Here is a 13,986-nt window from a genome sequence, read left to right on the forward strand (position 1 = left end):
AAAGAAACCTTAATTTGAGTTTCATTCTTGGGTAGTTAATAGTATAAACAGGAAAAATTAACTTTTTCCTTTTTTTTTTTTTTTTTTTTTTTGCGGTACTCGGGCCCCTCACTGTTGTGGCCTCTCCCGTTGCGGAGCACAGGCTCCGGACGCGCAGGCTCAGCCGCTCCGCGGCATGTGGGATCCTCCCGGACAGGGGCACGAACCCGCGTCCCCTGCATCGGCAGGCGGACTCTCAACCACTGCGCCACCAGGGAAGCCCAGGAAAAATTAACTTTTCTTCAAAATACTAGGAAGCCCCTTATTTGTAGTTAAGGAAATTTTAAAATCACCTCTTATGTAAGAAATGGAAACTACTTGCAAGCTTAGGGTCAGTTAATTCTTAGGTAATGTCAAAGGGGGGTCAGTTAATTCTTAGGTAGTGTCAAAGGAGTTTCTATATATCATCAAGTCATAAAATTATTTTTCAAAGTAACATTTCATTTTCACTTAATCTCATCGTTTATCTTGATTTATGTCTCCTGTACATCTTGTTTTATAATATTCATTGTATTTAAAAATAGCAAATTTCCATTTCTTCAAAAATGTTTTAGTGAAGCATATAGATGTCTCTTTATAGAAAAAGGAGGACTTGTGCTCTCCCTCAGAGACAACCAGGATTCTGGTACGTTGGGCCTATGGACATTTTAGACCTAGAGTCATTCCTAATCAGGGAAGGGAAATCATTGAAAGAGAAAGTTATTATTCACCAAAAACTCTAGATATAGTGTTCCTGAATTGCTCCTGTAATTTTACTAGGTATGGCAGCCTTTATTTAAATTGCCTCTTCTTTTATTTCCCCCTTAAGCAGGGAGGGAGAAGGCTTCAAGTCAGAGGTATAATTTGATTTCTTGCACTTTTTCAAATGTCTTGCAGTTATGCTAAGAAAGAATCTGATCTTAATGGAGCCCAGATCAAGCTTCGAGAATACGAAGCAGCGCTGAATTCAAAAGATGCAGCTCTGGCTACTGCACTTGGTGATAAAAAAAGTTTAGAGAGTGATTTGGAGGATCTGAAGGATCAGATTGCCCAGGTAAGGTAAACTCTGCTCTTGAGCCGTATTTGGCAGGTTAATTGCCCCATTTGTCTTGATTGATTGATTGTAAAATTTATTTTATGCTTTTTACTTTTAAAAATTTATTAAGTTATTTTGGTGGGTGGTTAACCTGCAAGGATAGCCTTGAACTAACATGTAAAGCACGCTCACCTCTCAGTCCTTGTGTCTGGATTATGCAGATCTTGTTGCTGCTCTCCGTCCTCTCTGTTGTGCTTATGCTCATTCTGTTTCTTGCTCTCACAGCCTATTTCATTATTGTACCAAAATGTGAGCTAAGAAGAGAGAAGGTGTCATAATGGTGCTCTGCACACAGGAAAAAATGAAAGTGGTAGCTAAAATTGTTAGTTTGAGTTTTGAAATGTAAGTCATAGGTTTCTGTTCATTCCCTGTTGCCGTTTACCAAATTTGAGAGGTGTTTTGATGTGACACTCTGTGGGTGGGACCAGCAGTTGAACCCACAGTTCTGTGATAAATGTTATCATGAGGGACTCTCATACATTAACAAATAGATAGAAATTGTAATACTTGATTTGATTCAATCCGTAGGTATCTATTAAATTCATTGCTAAATGGTTGCTGTATAATTTTCATTAATTCTTTTTCCTTATATTAGTTGGAAGCCTCTTTAGCTGCTGCGAAAAAACAGTTAGCAGATGAAACTTTACTTAAAGTGGATTTGGAGAATCGCTGTCAGAGCCTTACTGAGGACTTGGAGTTTCGTAAAAACATGTACGAGGAGGTAATTATATATAATTTTATTTTTTTAAGGCATGGAGAGATCCCAAAAGGCTTTGTTATAAGCTATACGTATGAAAAATGGGAAGAATTTTGTAGGCAAATTATTTAAGGCACTGATGCTAAAGGACTGCGAGGAAGAACTCAGGGTGCTATGGTAAACTTAAAAGCTTTTACTTCCATCTAACTTAAAAAGGCTTGGCTACAGCTGTTAATTACTATCAACCTCTGCATTTGTATTAGTTATATGTTTTGCCTAACAAATTACTTCAAATTAACAAATTACTTCAAAAACTTAGTAACTTAAACCACGGACTTTTATTATCTCACAGTTTCTGAAGATCAGGGATCTGAGAGCTGCTTAACTGGATGGTTGTTTCAGGGTCTCTCATGAGGTTGTAGTCAGGCTTTCAGCCTGGGCTGCAAGAACCGGTTTGGAGTTCATTCGTAGGTTTTTGGCCAGAGGTATCAGTTCAGCATGGGCTTCTCTATAGGGCTGCTCATGATAGGACTCTTCGAGCGGAGTGATGAGAGAGAGAGCAAGACAAGCCACATTAACTTCTATTAACTAATCCCAAAGTGATATACCCTCACTCCCCATCACACAGACCAACCAAGATGCACTATGGAAGGGGAATCACACAGCGGGTGAATACCGGGAGGCAGCAACCACTGGGGGCTGGTTACCCAGAGCTTATAGTTATATATGTATATCTAACAGTATCATTTATAAGCCGTAACTTCTGGTTAAGCCTTGAGGGTGAAGGTAGCAACATTTGCCAAAAAAGAAGTATACTGTAATACAGTTGAAGAAAGGGGAATATATATTTTCTCAAAATTGAAGAGGGTTGGAGTTCACCCAGGTTAGAGAACATGCAGTTAAATACATAATGTTTTTAAAAGTAATGTAATTTTGAAAACGGTGACTAACAATGCTTTTAAAATAGAAATTTTTGTAGAAGTTAAATAATTTTTTTTATTTGGAGAAAAAATAATATAATAAAAATATGACCATTTTTATGACAATATAGTATTAAACTAGGTATTGTGGGGGCAAAGTGCACTCACTGCATGAGCAGCCAGACTTTGGACAGTTCTTGAGTCAGTTTCCTATTTAAAAATGAAATATCAGTACCTGCTATTTTTTCTTCAAGGTGTGGTGAGGATCAAAGTGGAATATTGTGTGTGATAGCTTCTTGTAAACTACAGTGAATGCTGTCATATAATAATAATAATTATTATCATTATTATTATTTTCAGTAAATCTATTTATTATTTATTTTTGGCTGCATTGGGTCTTCGTTGCCGCATGCGGGCTTTCTCTAGTTGCGGCGAGTGGGGGCTACTCTTTGTTGTGGTGCACGGGTTTCTCATTGCAATGGCTTCTCTTGTTGCCAAGCACGGGCTCTAGGCACTTGGGCTTAGTTGCTCCGCGGCATGTGGGATCTTCCTGGACCAGGGCTTGAACCCGTGTCCCCCTGCATTGGCAGGTGGATTCTTAACCACAGCACCACCAGGGAAGTCCCTGTCATATAATTATTAACTACAGTTCTGCTTATAAATTGAAGTATCTTTATATTAAGTTGACCTACATTTTTGTTTTGTTTTGTTAAAATTGTCCGTGATTTATTATTTCTTACTTTTGACGCTGTGTGTACTCCCGCATCTTTAAACCAGGAATTGAGTATTTTTTTCTTTGTAAGTCACTGATTCTACATAAAATGTTAAGTGAAAAACGGCATCAGTAAAAAGTAATTTAGTATTTTTAGAATGTTTGGGTAGCAACTTTGAATTTTGGGGTTTTGCCTTTTTGAGAATGAATTTAAAATATTCCTCATTTCTTTTTTTTAACATGGAGAATAAAATTCTCTGCAATAAATATACGTAAATTCCTTATTATGAACAGTTTAGGGGTAAGAAAGAGGAAGGAGAAAAACAGGAAGAAGAGGAAAGGAGGCAGACGAAGTGCAAAATGATTAGTAGGTACTCAATATTTGTTGAACTAAACCTTTCATTTGCATATTTTTATGATTTAAGTATCATTCGCGTCATCATATAGATGTGAGCCTTGGGAGATTAATGGCAGAACTGGAATTTGAACCCTGGGTTTCTGATTCTATCGAGTGCATCTTCCTCTGGTTAAGAGAAAAATGAGGAAATGCAAAGAAAAACTGCATGCTGTAAGATGATACAGAAACATGTTCTTCTTATATCCCCCTCTTGTGGCCTCTTTAATTATTGCCATTAAAGACAGATCCGTTGTATTTTCAGAGCTAGAAGCTAGAATGAAAATTTTATTCTTGGACTTGTGTTCCTAGCCATTCAAGTTTGGATAGTTCCTTAAAACATAATGTGAAGGATTATGCCTATTATTTCTATTCTTTAATAGTGAATTGTCATATGTACTTGAGATAGCAACATAATATTGTCAGTAAGATTCTGTATCAATTGATGTTGATACCTTAGCACACTACCAGCTGTTAGGATAAGTCATGTAAATTAGCTTGCTCTGTCTATTGCATCTTAGTATGCCTAAGAAAAGTTTTATTATGTATAAGTCTTCTAGTTGAAGTTTTGCTGATAAGTGTCTAACTAACCTTGTAGATTTTTTTCAGAGTTGTCCTTAGTATCATCAGTACAATTTAGAAAAATAACTACGTGCTATTCAGTGTACCTAGTTCTCCACGATTGCCTGGTACTTTAGTAAGTCTTCCAGCCATTCCTTGCCTTTAGAGAAATAAATAGGTATGCCACTGAAAAGAAACATAAAATTCCTAGGGCTTGAGATGCTACCATTTCTGTCATTAGTTCCAGCTCAAAAATCTTCTTACTTGAAAATGAAGGCAAAAAAGTATCTATTCACATACTTGCCCTAGGACAAAACATGAGGAGCTTGGTGTGTAATACCTCAGATGGCCTTGATGTCACTCAGACTTGTACCAGTGCAGCTATGGTAAGTAACTTGGTTTTATGTCATCCCCCCCGCAGGAGATTAATGAGACCAGAAGGAAGCATGAAACTCGCTTGGTAGAGGTGGATTCTGGGCGTCAGATTGAGTATGAGTACAAGCTGGCTCAAGCCCTTCATGAGATGAGAGAGCAACACGATGCCCAAGTCAAGCTGTACAAGGAAGAGATGGAGCAGACTTACCACGCCAAAGTGAGCAGACTCTTCCGGGGATGGCTTTACACACTTGAAGCCTTTGTTTCATAGTCTCCCTGAGAACATGACTTGATGTTTGGTTTGTTCTAGTTTTCTTAAATGAATTCCCTTAGTCTCCATGGATATTAAAAAATGGATTTTTTTTTTAAAGAAAGCAGTTTTTAATAAAGTAAATGTTATTAGAGATTATTCAAAGAAAGTAGGGTTATTCCACTTTTATCAAAGGTAAGGTTTTTCTCTTTGTCCAACTGATCATTCATGTCAAGTCATATTAGTTAAACTCCAGACATCTGAAAATAGCTTTTCCTTCAGTAACAAGTACTAATCTTGTTGGACTGCATCTAGTTCTGACTTCCATGTCATCATTGTACATAGGTTGTGACCACCACACTTTGGACTTTTTTGAACAAAGGCCAAATGGACAGTGTCTGCAGTTTCCTCTGCCACTAATTATTCATTAAAAAAAGACTATAGAAACTTCTCTCTTGTATTAGGAGACCATGCAAAAATTTATTAACTCCCTGAGTACGGGCTTTCATAGTAAATAATTTTACCCCAATGTGTTAAATGTTACATGATTTGATTAAAAAGAGTTATTAGTGGAAGACTTAGAAAATTAGGGTCATAGAGGTGTTGAAAATAATTTCCATTGCATGGCCTCAAATTGTTCATGTTGCTTTTAATCCACGTCATGAAGTAGTAATTGCCTGGTGAGAGGGAGAGATCTTTTAATCCCTACATTTAGTTGTTCCGCACTTACTCAGTGCTGGCATTGTGCTGGGCAGTGACAGAGCTAAAGTAAGGATTAGTCAGTCAAAGAGACTCTGGCCTCAAAGGGAGCCAGGGAGGAGACATACATAAAAAACGTGCCTGAGACACATGCAGAACAGAATGCTGTGGGCATTTGGAGGAGCGGGATATTGTTTCTACCAGAGGAGCTGTTTTTTGCTTCTGAAAAGAAGTGTGTCTGTTTGGTTTGAAATAATCTCTAAATTAGTACTTTCTGCTTATTGCTTTATATTCTGTATCAGATTTGGTGGGTTAGGGGTATATGATGCTTGTTTTCCTACAAATGCCACCACAGTTAAATTGCTCCTGTCCAGTCTCCTTATTAGCAGTGTTATCTGAGACATTAGAGATGTAATGGATTATATATTGAAGCACTAAATTTTGGGTAAAGACCCAGGTATATCAGCATTGTTAAGCTCCTATATTGGGAATTGAGCCGAAAAGGCAGAAAGACTTTTAAGGTAATTCATAGCACATCAGCAAACTTCATGATGCTTTTCCTGTTTCATCAACTAGTTACTGGCAGGGTTTAGGTTTGAAATGAGATGCCTTGAGATGAATCATGGTTCCTCATTTGTTTGTTCTAATTCACTAGATAAAACTGACTATGGTCTGCTTCTTTATTTAGCTTGAGAATGCCAGACTGTCGTCAGAGATGAATACATCTACTGTCAATAGTGCCAGGGAAGAACTGATGGAAAGTCGTGTGAGAATTGAGAGTCTCTCATCTCAGCTTTCTAATCTACAGAAAGAGGTAAGTAAGCATGGGAGTTGTACTTGAAGGCCACCTCCACCACGGTAGTCTACCTGCTCAGCTCTGCCTGAAATCACTTTTCAGAGAGGATAGTATTTTCCTGAATTCTGGTTTCACAGTACTGTCCAGATATTTTTCTATTCGTCATTTCATAAGCATCCTCTGAGCAGAGACTGTTGTTCCTGACCTAATAGATTACTCAGAGCTGCCCTTGAGGGTGCAACCTGCTGGCTTATTCCTTGGGTTTACCCCAGGGCCCAGGTTTTCTGACCCATCCAGCAGCCTGATCTCCACATAGTGCTCTTTCCAACGTACTCTTTTTCATCACATTTAGAAACCATAATGAAGAAAAACCTGCAGAAATTCTGTGTGGGTGGTAAATGCTTTGTGTTTCTAGACAAATTCTTTCCGTGCTTAGAATACCCAATAGTTAGTATCTTGGGAAGTAGCATCAATTTGCGTCTTAGTTAAGAATTTAGTGACTCATTGATTCATTGGCACACCTAACTGTCGCATGACTGTTACTGGTTGTGTTGATGGGTGCCTGTCAGTATGTGATGGTGCACACTGAGTGCAGTGTAAGCAGGTGTGGACACTGCCTGAAATCTGGTTTTTAGTCTAAGGGTGATGTCGATGTGCACACAAAGTACATATACAACCATATAAGTATGCAGAATGTTTTGATAATCTACTCACCGTAATTACTTGGGAAGTAACTTCAGCTTCTGTTTTCCTTAAGGGAGGAAATTTTGTTGTTTTAAATTTTCCACATGAATAAACTTTTTTATTCTTGATTAAGCTTTCTTTTTCTTTTGTTTTTAGTAATATCCTTTTTTGATTGTAAAACTGAAGACATTTATTGTAGGAATTTAGAAAGCAATGAGTTATGTAAAACAGGGTGATGTAAAAAAAGTTAATTAAAAAACAGAAGTTTTTACAGTGCTTATCATGTGTACTTACTTTATTACTCACAACATAAATTTAAAAATTATTTTGGACCTATTTTGTCCTGATAGTATTTTGAAGTTTTCGTGTAACAGTAGAGCCGGAGGGACAAGGACCTTTGAGTTCATTCAGTCTGACCACAGACCTGGGTGAGTTTAATGACCGGTCCAGAGAATGTAGGCTGATAAATGGGTTTCTTTCATAGTTCCCAGTTTTTCCCTTTACACCTCACTCTCTTCAAAGATTTTCTTTTAAGAATTTAACAATCTCACCACCTAGAGGGGTGGGATAGGGAGGGTGGGAGGGAGACACAAGAGGGAGGAGATGTGGGGATATATGTATATGTATAGCTGATTCACTTTGTTATAAAGCAGAAACTAACACACCATTGTAAAGCAATTATACTCCAATAAAGATTAAAAAAAAAAAAGAATTTGGCCTTTCAGAGAATGCCTGTGAGAGTAAGTGCATTCTAGAAAAAAAGAAAAGAATTTAACAATCTCTTTTCCATTGAACCATTTAATAGGTACCTGTCCAAAAATAGTCCTGGCTGTTTTTACTCCGAGTTGACATTTACTACTCTTATCCATCTAATAAATCGTATTCTAATTATCCCCTCTTCCTCAATTTTACAATTCCCTGTCTTTTGGGGGGTGTGGGGATGTGGCTGGTGCTTAATCCACTTGATTATGCTAGGTATGGATGTTTTACAGATGAAAAGACTAAGACTTGCCTGTGGTTAAATAGTGGTAGGCTCTGAAATTTGGTAGCTACGTCTTCTGACTCAGGTCCAGGGCTGTTTCCCTGTTTGCCTGGTAGTTAGGTTCGCATCTTCGCAAGTTTTTTGGTTAACTTCATGTTAGTGGTTTTTAAAAAATGTCAGGCAGGGCCCTGGGGGTTTTGAGGAGCTCACTCTTTAGGAAATAGGAGAGAAGCACCTCCTTCAGCCAGAATAGTTTAAAATTTCTCTCTAAATTTCAGGGGGATGGGGAATGATCCTTTCATCTATTCATTACTGGTATCAGATTTTATGATAAATAATATATCTTAAGGGATATCTTCTTTGGTTGATAAATTTTAACCTTAAAAAGATCACCAAAAAGAAAAAAAGCCATATATTGTAAGATATATTGTATATCTTAATTGTATTTGTTGTGGAGTCTTAGTTTCGTCATGCTGCACGTTAGGCCATAGAACTTCCTTTTTGGTTAAGTGACTCATGTTAGTGAAGTACTTCTTTTTTTTTTTTTTTTTTTTTGCGGTACGCGGGCCTCTCCCATTGCGGAGCACAGGCTCCGGACGCGCAGGCTCAGCGGCCATGGCTCACAGGCCCAGCCGCTCTGCATCATGTGGGATCCTCCCAGACCGGGGCACGAACCCGTGTCCCCTGCATCGGCAGGCGGACTCTCAACCACTGCGCCACCAGGGAAGCCCCATGAAGTACTTCTTTAGTTTTACTTAAAATTGACATAGCCTTTATTTTTTATTTAAAAAAATTTTTTAACATCTTTATTGGAGTATAATTGCTTTACAATGGTGTGTTACTTTCTGTTTTATAACAAAGTGAATAAGCTATACATATAATATATCCCCATATCTCCTCCCTCTTGCTTCTCCCTCCCACCCTCCCTATCCCACCCCTCTGGGTGGTCACAAAGCACTGAACTGATCTCCCTGTGCTATGCAGCCGCTTCCCACTAGTTATATATTTTACATTTGGTAGTATACATAAGTCCATGCCACTCTCTCACTTTGTCCCAGCTTACCCTTCCCCCTCCCCGTGTCCTCAAGTCCATTCGCTATGTCTGAGTCTTTGTTCCTGTCCTGCCCCTAGGTTCTTCAGAACTATTTTTTCTTTTTAGATTCCATATATGTGTTACCATACGGTATTTGTTTTTCTTTCTGACTTACTTTACTCTGTATGACAGACTCTACGTCCATCCACCTCACTACAAATAACTCAGTTTTGTTTCTTTTTATGGCTGAGTAATATTCCATTGTATATATGTGCCATATCTTCTTTATCCATTCACCTCTTTTTTTTTAAGATGTTGGGGGTAGGAGTTTATTTATTTATTTATTTTTGCTGTGTTGGGTCTTCGTTTCTGTGCGAGGGCTTTCTCTAGTTGTGGCAAGCGGGGGCCACTCTTCATCGCGGTGCGCGGGCCTCTCACTATCGCGGCCTCTCCTGTTGCAGAGCACAGGCTCCAGACGCGCAGTCTCAGTAGTTGTGGCTCACGGGCCTAGTTGCTCCGCGGCATGTGGGATCCTCCCAGACCAGGGCTTGAACCCGTGTCCCCTGCATTAGCAGGCAGATTCTCAACCACTGTGCCACCAGGGAAGCCCTATCCATTCACCTCTTGATGGACACTTAGGTTGCTTCCATGTCCTGGCTATTGTAAATACAGCTGCAATGAACATTGTGGTACCTGACTCTTTTTGAATTATGGTTTTCTCTGGGTATTTGCCCAGTAGTGGCAATGCTGGGTCATATGGTAATTCTATTTTTAGTTTTTTAAGGGACCTCCATACTGTTCTCCATAGTGGCTGTATCATTTTACATTCCACCAACAGTGCAGGAGGGTTCCCTTTTCTTCACACCCTCTCCAGCATTTATTGTTTGTAGATTTTTTGTTGATGGCCATTCTGAACAATGTGAGATGATACCTCATTGTAGTTTTGATTTGCATTTTTCTAATGATAAGTGATGTTGAGCATTCTTTCATGTGTTTGTTGGCAATCTGTATGTCTTCTTTGGAGAAATGTCTATTTAGGTCTTCTGCCCATTTTTGGATTGGGTTGTTTGTTATTTGATATTGAGCTGCGTGAGCTGATTGTAAGTTTTGGAGATTAATCCTTTGTCAGTTGCTTCATTTGCAAATATTTTCTCCCATTCTGAGGGTTGTCTTTTGGTCTTGTTTATGGTTTCCTTTGCTGTGCAAAAGCTTTGAAGTTTCATTAGGTCCAATTTGTTTATTTTTTTTATTTCCATTTCTCTAGGAGGTGGGTCAAAAAGGATCTTGCTGTGATTTATGTCATAGAGTGTTCTGCCTATAAGAGTTTTATAGTGTCTGGCCTTACATTTAGGTCTTTAATGCGTTTTGAGTTTATTTTTGTGTATGGTGTTAGGGAGTGTTCTAATTTCATTCTTTTACATGTAGCTGTTGAGTTTTCCCAGCACCACTTATTGAACAGGCTGTCTTTTCTCCATTGTGTATTCTTGCCTCCTTTATCAAAAATAAGGTGACCATAGGTGCGTCAGTTTATCTCTGGGCTTTCTATCCTGTTCCATTGATCTGTATTTCTGTTTTTGTGCCAGTGCCATACTGTCTTGATTACTGTAGCTTTGTAGTATAGTCTGAAGTCTGGGAGCCTGATTCCTCCAGCTCCGTTTTTCTTTCTCAAGATTGCTTTGGCTGTTTGGGGTCTTTTGTGTTTCCAAACAAATTGCAAAATTTTTTGTCCTAGTTCTGTGAAAAATGCCATTGGTAGTTTGATAGGGATTGCATTAAATCTGTAGATTTCTTTGGGTAGTATACTCATTTTCACAATGTTGATTTTTCCAGTCCAAGAACATGGTATATATATCTCTCCATCTATTTGTATCATATTTAATTTCTTTCACCAGTGTCTTATAATTTTCTGCATACAGGTCTTTTGTCTCCTTAGGTAGGTTAATTCCTAGGTATTTTATTCTTTTTGTTGCATTGGTAAATGGGGGGTGTTTCCTTAATTTCTCTTTCAGACTTTTCATCATTAGTGTATAGGCATGCCAGAGATTTCTGTGCATTAATTTTGTATCCTGCTACTTTACAAAATTCATTGATTAGCTCTAGTAGTTTTCTGGTAGCGTCTTTAGGATTCTCCTCTATGTATAGTATCATGTCATCTGCAAACAGTGACAGTTTTCCTTCTTCTTTTCCGATTTGGATTCCTTTTATTTCTTTTTCTTCTCTGATTGCTGTGGCTGAGACTTCCAAAACTATGTCGAATAATAGTGGTGAGAGTGGACAACCTTGTCTTGTTCCTGATCTTAGAGGAAATGCTTTCAGTTTTTCACCATTGAGAACGATGTTGGCTGTGGGTTTGTCATATATGGCCTTTATTATGTTGAGGAAAGTTCCCTCTATGCCTACTTTCTGGAGGGTTTTTATCATAAATGGGTGTTGAATTTTGTCGAAAGCTTTCTCTGCATCTATTGAGATGACCATATGGTTTTTCTCCTTCAGTTTGTTAATATGGTGTATCACATCGATTGATTTGTGTATATTGAAGAATCCTTGCATTCCTTGGGTAAACCACACTTGATCATGCTGTATGATCCTTTTAATGTGCTGTTGGATTCTGTTTGCTAGTATTTTGTTGAGGATTTTTGCATCTATGTTCATCAGTGATATTGGCCTGTAGTTTTCTTTCTTTGTGACATCTTTGTCTGGTTTTGGTCTTAGGGTGAAGGTGGCCTCATAGAATGAATTTGGGCGTGTTCCTCCCTCTGCTATATTTTGGAAGAGTTTGAGACGAATAGGTGTTAGCTCTTCTCTACATGTTTGGTAGAATTTGCCTGTGAAGCTATCTGGTCCTGGGCTTTTGTTTGTTGGAAGATTTTAAATCACAGTCTCAATTTCAGTGCCTGTGATTGGTCTATTTAAATTTTTCTATTTCTTCCTGGTTCAGTCTCGGAAGGTTGTGCTTTTCTAAGAATTTGTCCATTTCTTCCAGGTTGTCCATTTTATTGGCATACGGTTGCTTGTAGTAATCTCTCATGATCCTTTGTATTTCTGCAGTGTCAATTGTTACTTCTCCTTTTTCATTTCTAATTGTATTGATTTGAGTCTTCTCCCTATTTTTCTTCATGAGTCTGGCTAGTGGTTTATCAATTTTGTTTATCTTCTCAAAGAACCAGCTTTAGTTTTATTGATCTTTGCTATTGTGTCCTTCATTTCTTTTTCATTTATTTCTGATCTGATCTTTATGATTTCTTTCCTTCTGCTAACTTTTGGGGTTTTTTGTTCTTCTTTCTCTAATTGCTTTAGGTGTAAGGTTAGTTTGTGTATTTGAGATGTTTGTTGTTTCTTGAGGTAGGATTGTATTGCTATAAACTTCCCTCTTAGAACTGCTTTTGCTGCATCCCATAGGTTTTGGGTCGTTGTGTTTTCATTGTCATTCCTTTATAGGTATTTTCTGATTTCCTCTTTGATTTCTTCAGTGATCTCTTGGTTAGGTAGTAGTGTATTGTTTAGCCTCCATGTGTTTGTATTTTTTACAGATTTTTTTCCTGTAATTGATATCTAGTCTCATAACGTTGTGGTCGGAAAAGATAGTTGATATGATTTCAATTTTCTTAAATTTACCAAGGCTTGATTTGTGACCCAAGATATGATATATCCTGGAGAATGTTTCGTGAGCGCTTGAGAAGAAAATATATTCTGTTGTTTTTGGATGGCATGTCCTATAAATATCAGTTAAGTCCATCTTGTTTAATGTGTCATTTAAAGCTTATGTTTCCTTATTTATTTTCATTTTGGATGATCTGTCCATTGGTGAAAGTGGGGTGTTGAAGTCCCCTACTATGATGGTGTTATTGTCGATTTCCCCTTTTATGACTGTTAGCATTTGCCTTATGTACTGAGGTGCTCCTATGTTGAGTGCATAAATATTTACAATTGTTATATCTTCTTCTTGGATCGATCCCTTGATCATTATGTAGTATCCTTCTTTGTCTCTTTTTAAAGTCTAATTTGTCTGATATGGGAATTGCTACTCCAGCTTTCTTTTGATTTCCATTTGCATGGAATATCTTTTTCCATCCCCTCACTTTCAGTCTGCATGTGTCACTAGGTCTGAAGTGGGTCTCTTGTAGACAGCGTATATACTGGTCTTGTTTTTGTATCCATTCAGCTAGTCTATGTCTTTTGGTTGGCGCTTTTTTTTTGTTGTTGTTTGTTTGTTTGTTTTTTTGTGGTACACAGGCCTCTCACTGTTGTGGCCTTTCCCGTTTCGGAGCACAGGCTCCGGACGTGCAGGCTCAGCGGCCATGGCTCACGGGCCTAGCCGCTCCGTGGCATGTGGGATATTCCCGGACCGGGGCATGAACCCGTGTCCCCTGCATCGGCAGGCGGACTCTCAACCACTGCGCCACCGGGGAAGCCCTGGTTGGAGCATTTAATCTATTTACATTTAAGGTAATTATTGATATGTATGTTCCTATTACCATTTTCTTAATTGTTTTGGGTTTGTTATTATAGGTCTTTTCCTTCTCTTGTATTTCCTGCCTGGAGTAGTTCCTTTAGCATTTGCTGTAAAGCTGGTTTGGTGGTGCTGAATTCTCTTAGCTTTCGCTTGTCTGTAAAGATTTTAATTTCTCTGTCGAATCTGAATGAGATCCTTCCTGGGTAGAGTAATCTTGGTTGTAGGTTTTTCCCTTTCATCTCTTTAAATATGTCCTGCTACTCCCTTCTGGCTTGCAGAGTTTCTGCTGAAAGATCAGCTGTTAACCTTATGGGGA

The 13,986-nt window shown here is 38.4% G+C and overlaps 1 protein-coding gene across 1 annotated transcript in view; it reads left to right on the forward strand.

Annotated features, from left to right (window-relative positions):
- LMNB1 (lamin B1) overlaps positions 1-13,986 on the forward strand; it is a 69,822-nt gene that overhangs the window by 32,389 nt on the left and 23,447 nt on the right. The window contains exons 2-5 of the mRNA XM_065873304.1: positions 916-1,072; positions 1,710-1,835; positions 4,820-4,990; positions 6,411-6,536. Coding sequence (XP_065729376.1) covers positions 916-1,072; positions 1,710-1,835; positions 4,820-4,990; positions 6,411-6,536 — 580 coding nt within the window. The remainder of the gene's footprint in view (positions 1-915; positions 1,073-1,709; positions 1,836-4,819; positions 4,991-6,410; positions 6,537-13,986) is intronic.

Source organism: Phocoena phocoena, chromosome 3, assembly GCF_963924675.1.
Source record: "Phocoena phocoena chromosome 3, mPhoPho1.1, whole genome shotgun sequence".
Lineage (NCBI taxonomy): Eukaryota > Metazoa > Chordata > Mammalia > Artiodactyla > Phocoenidae > Phocoena > Phocoena phocoena.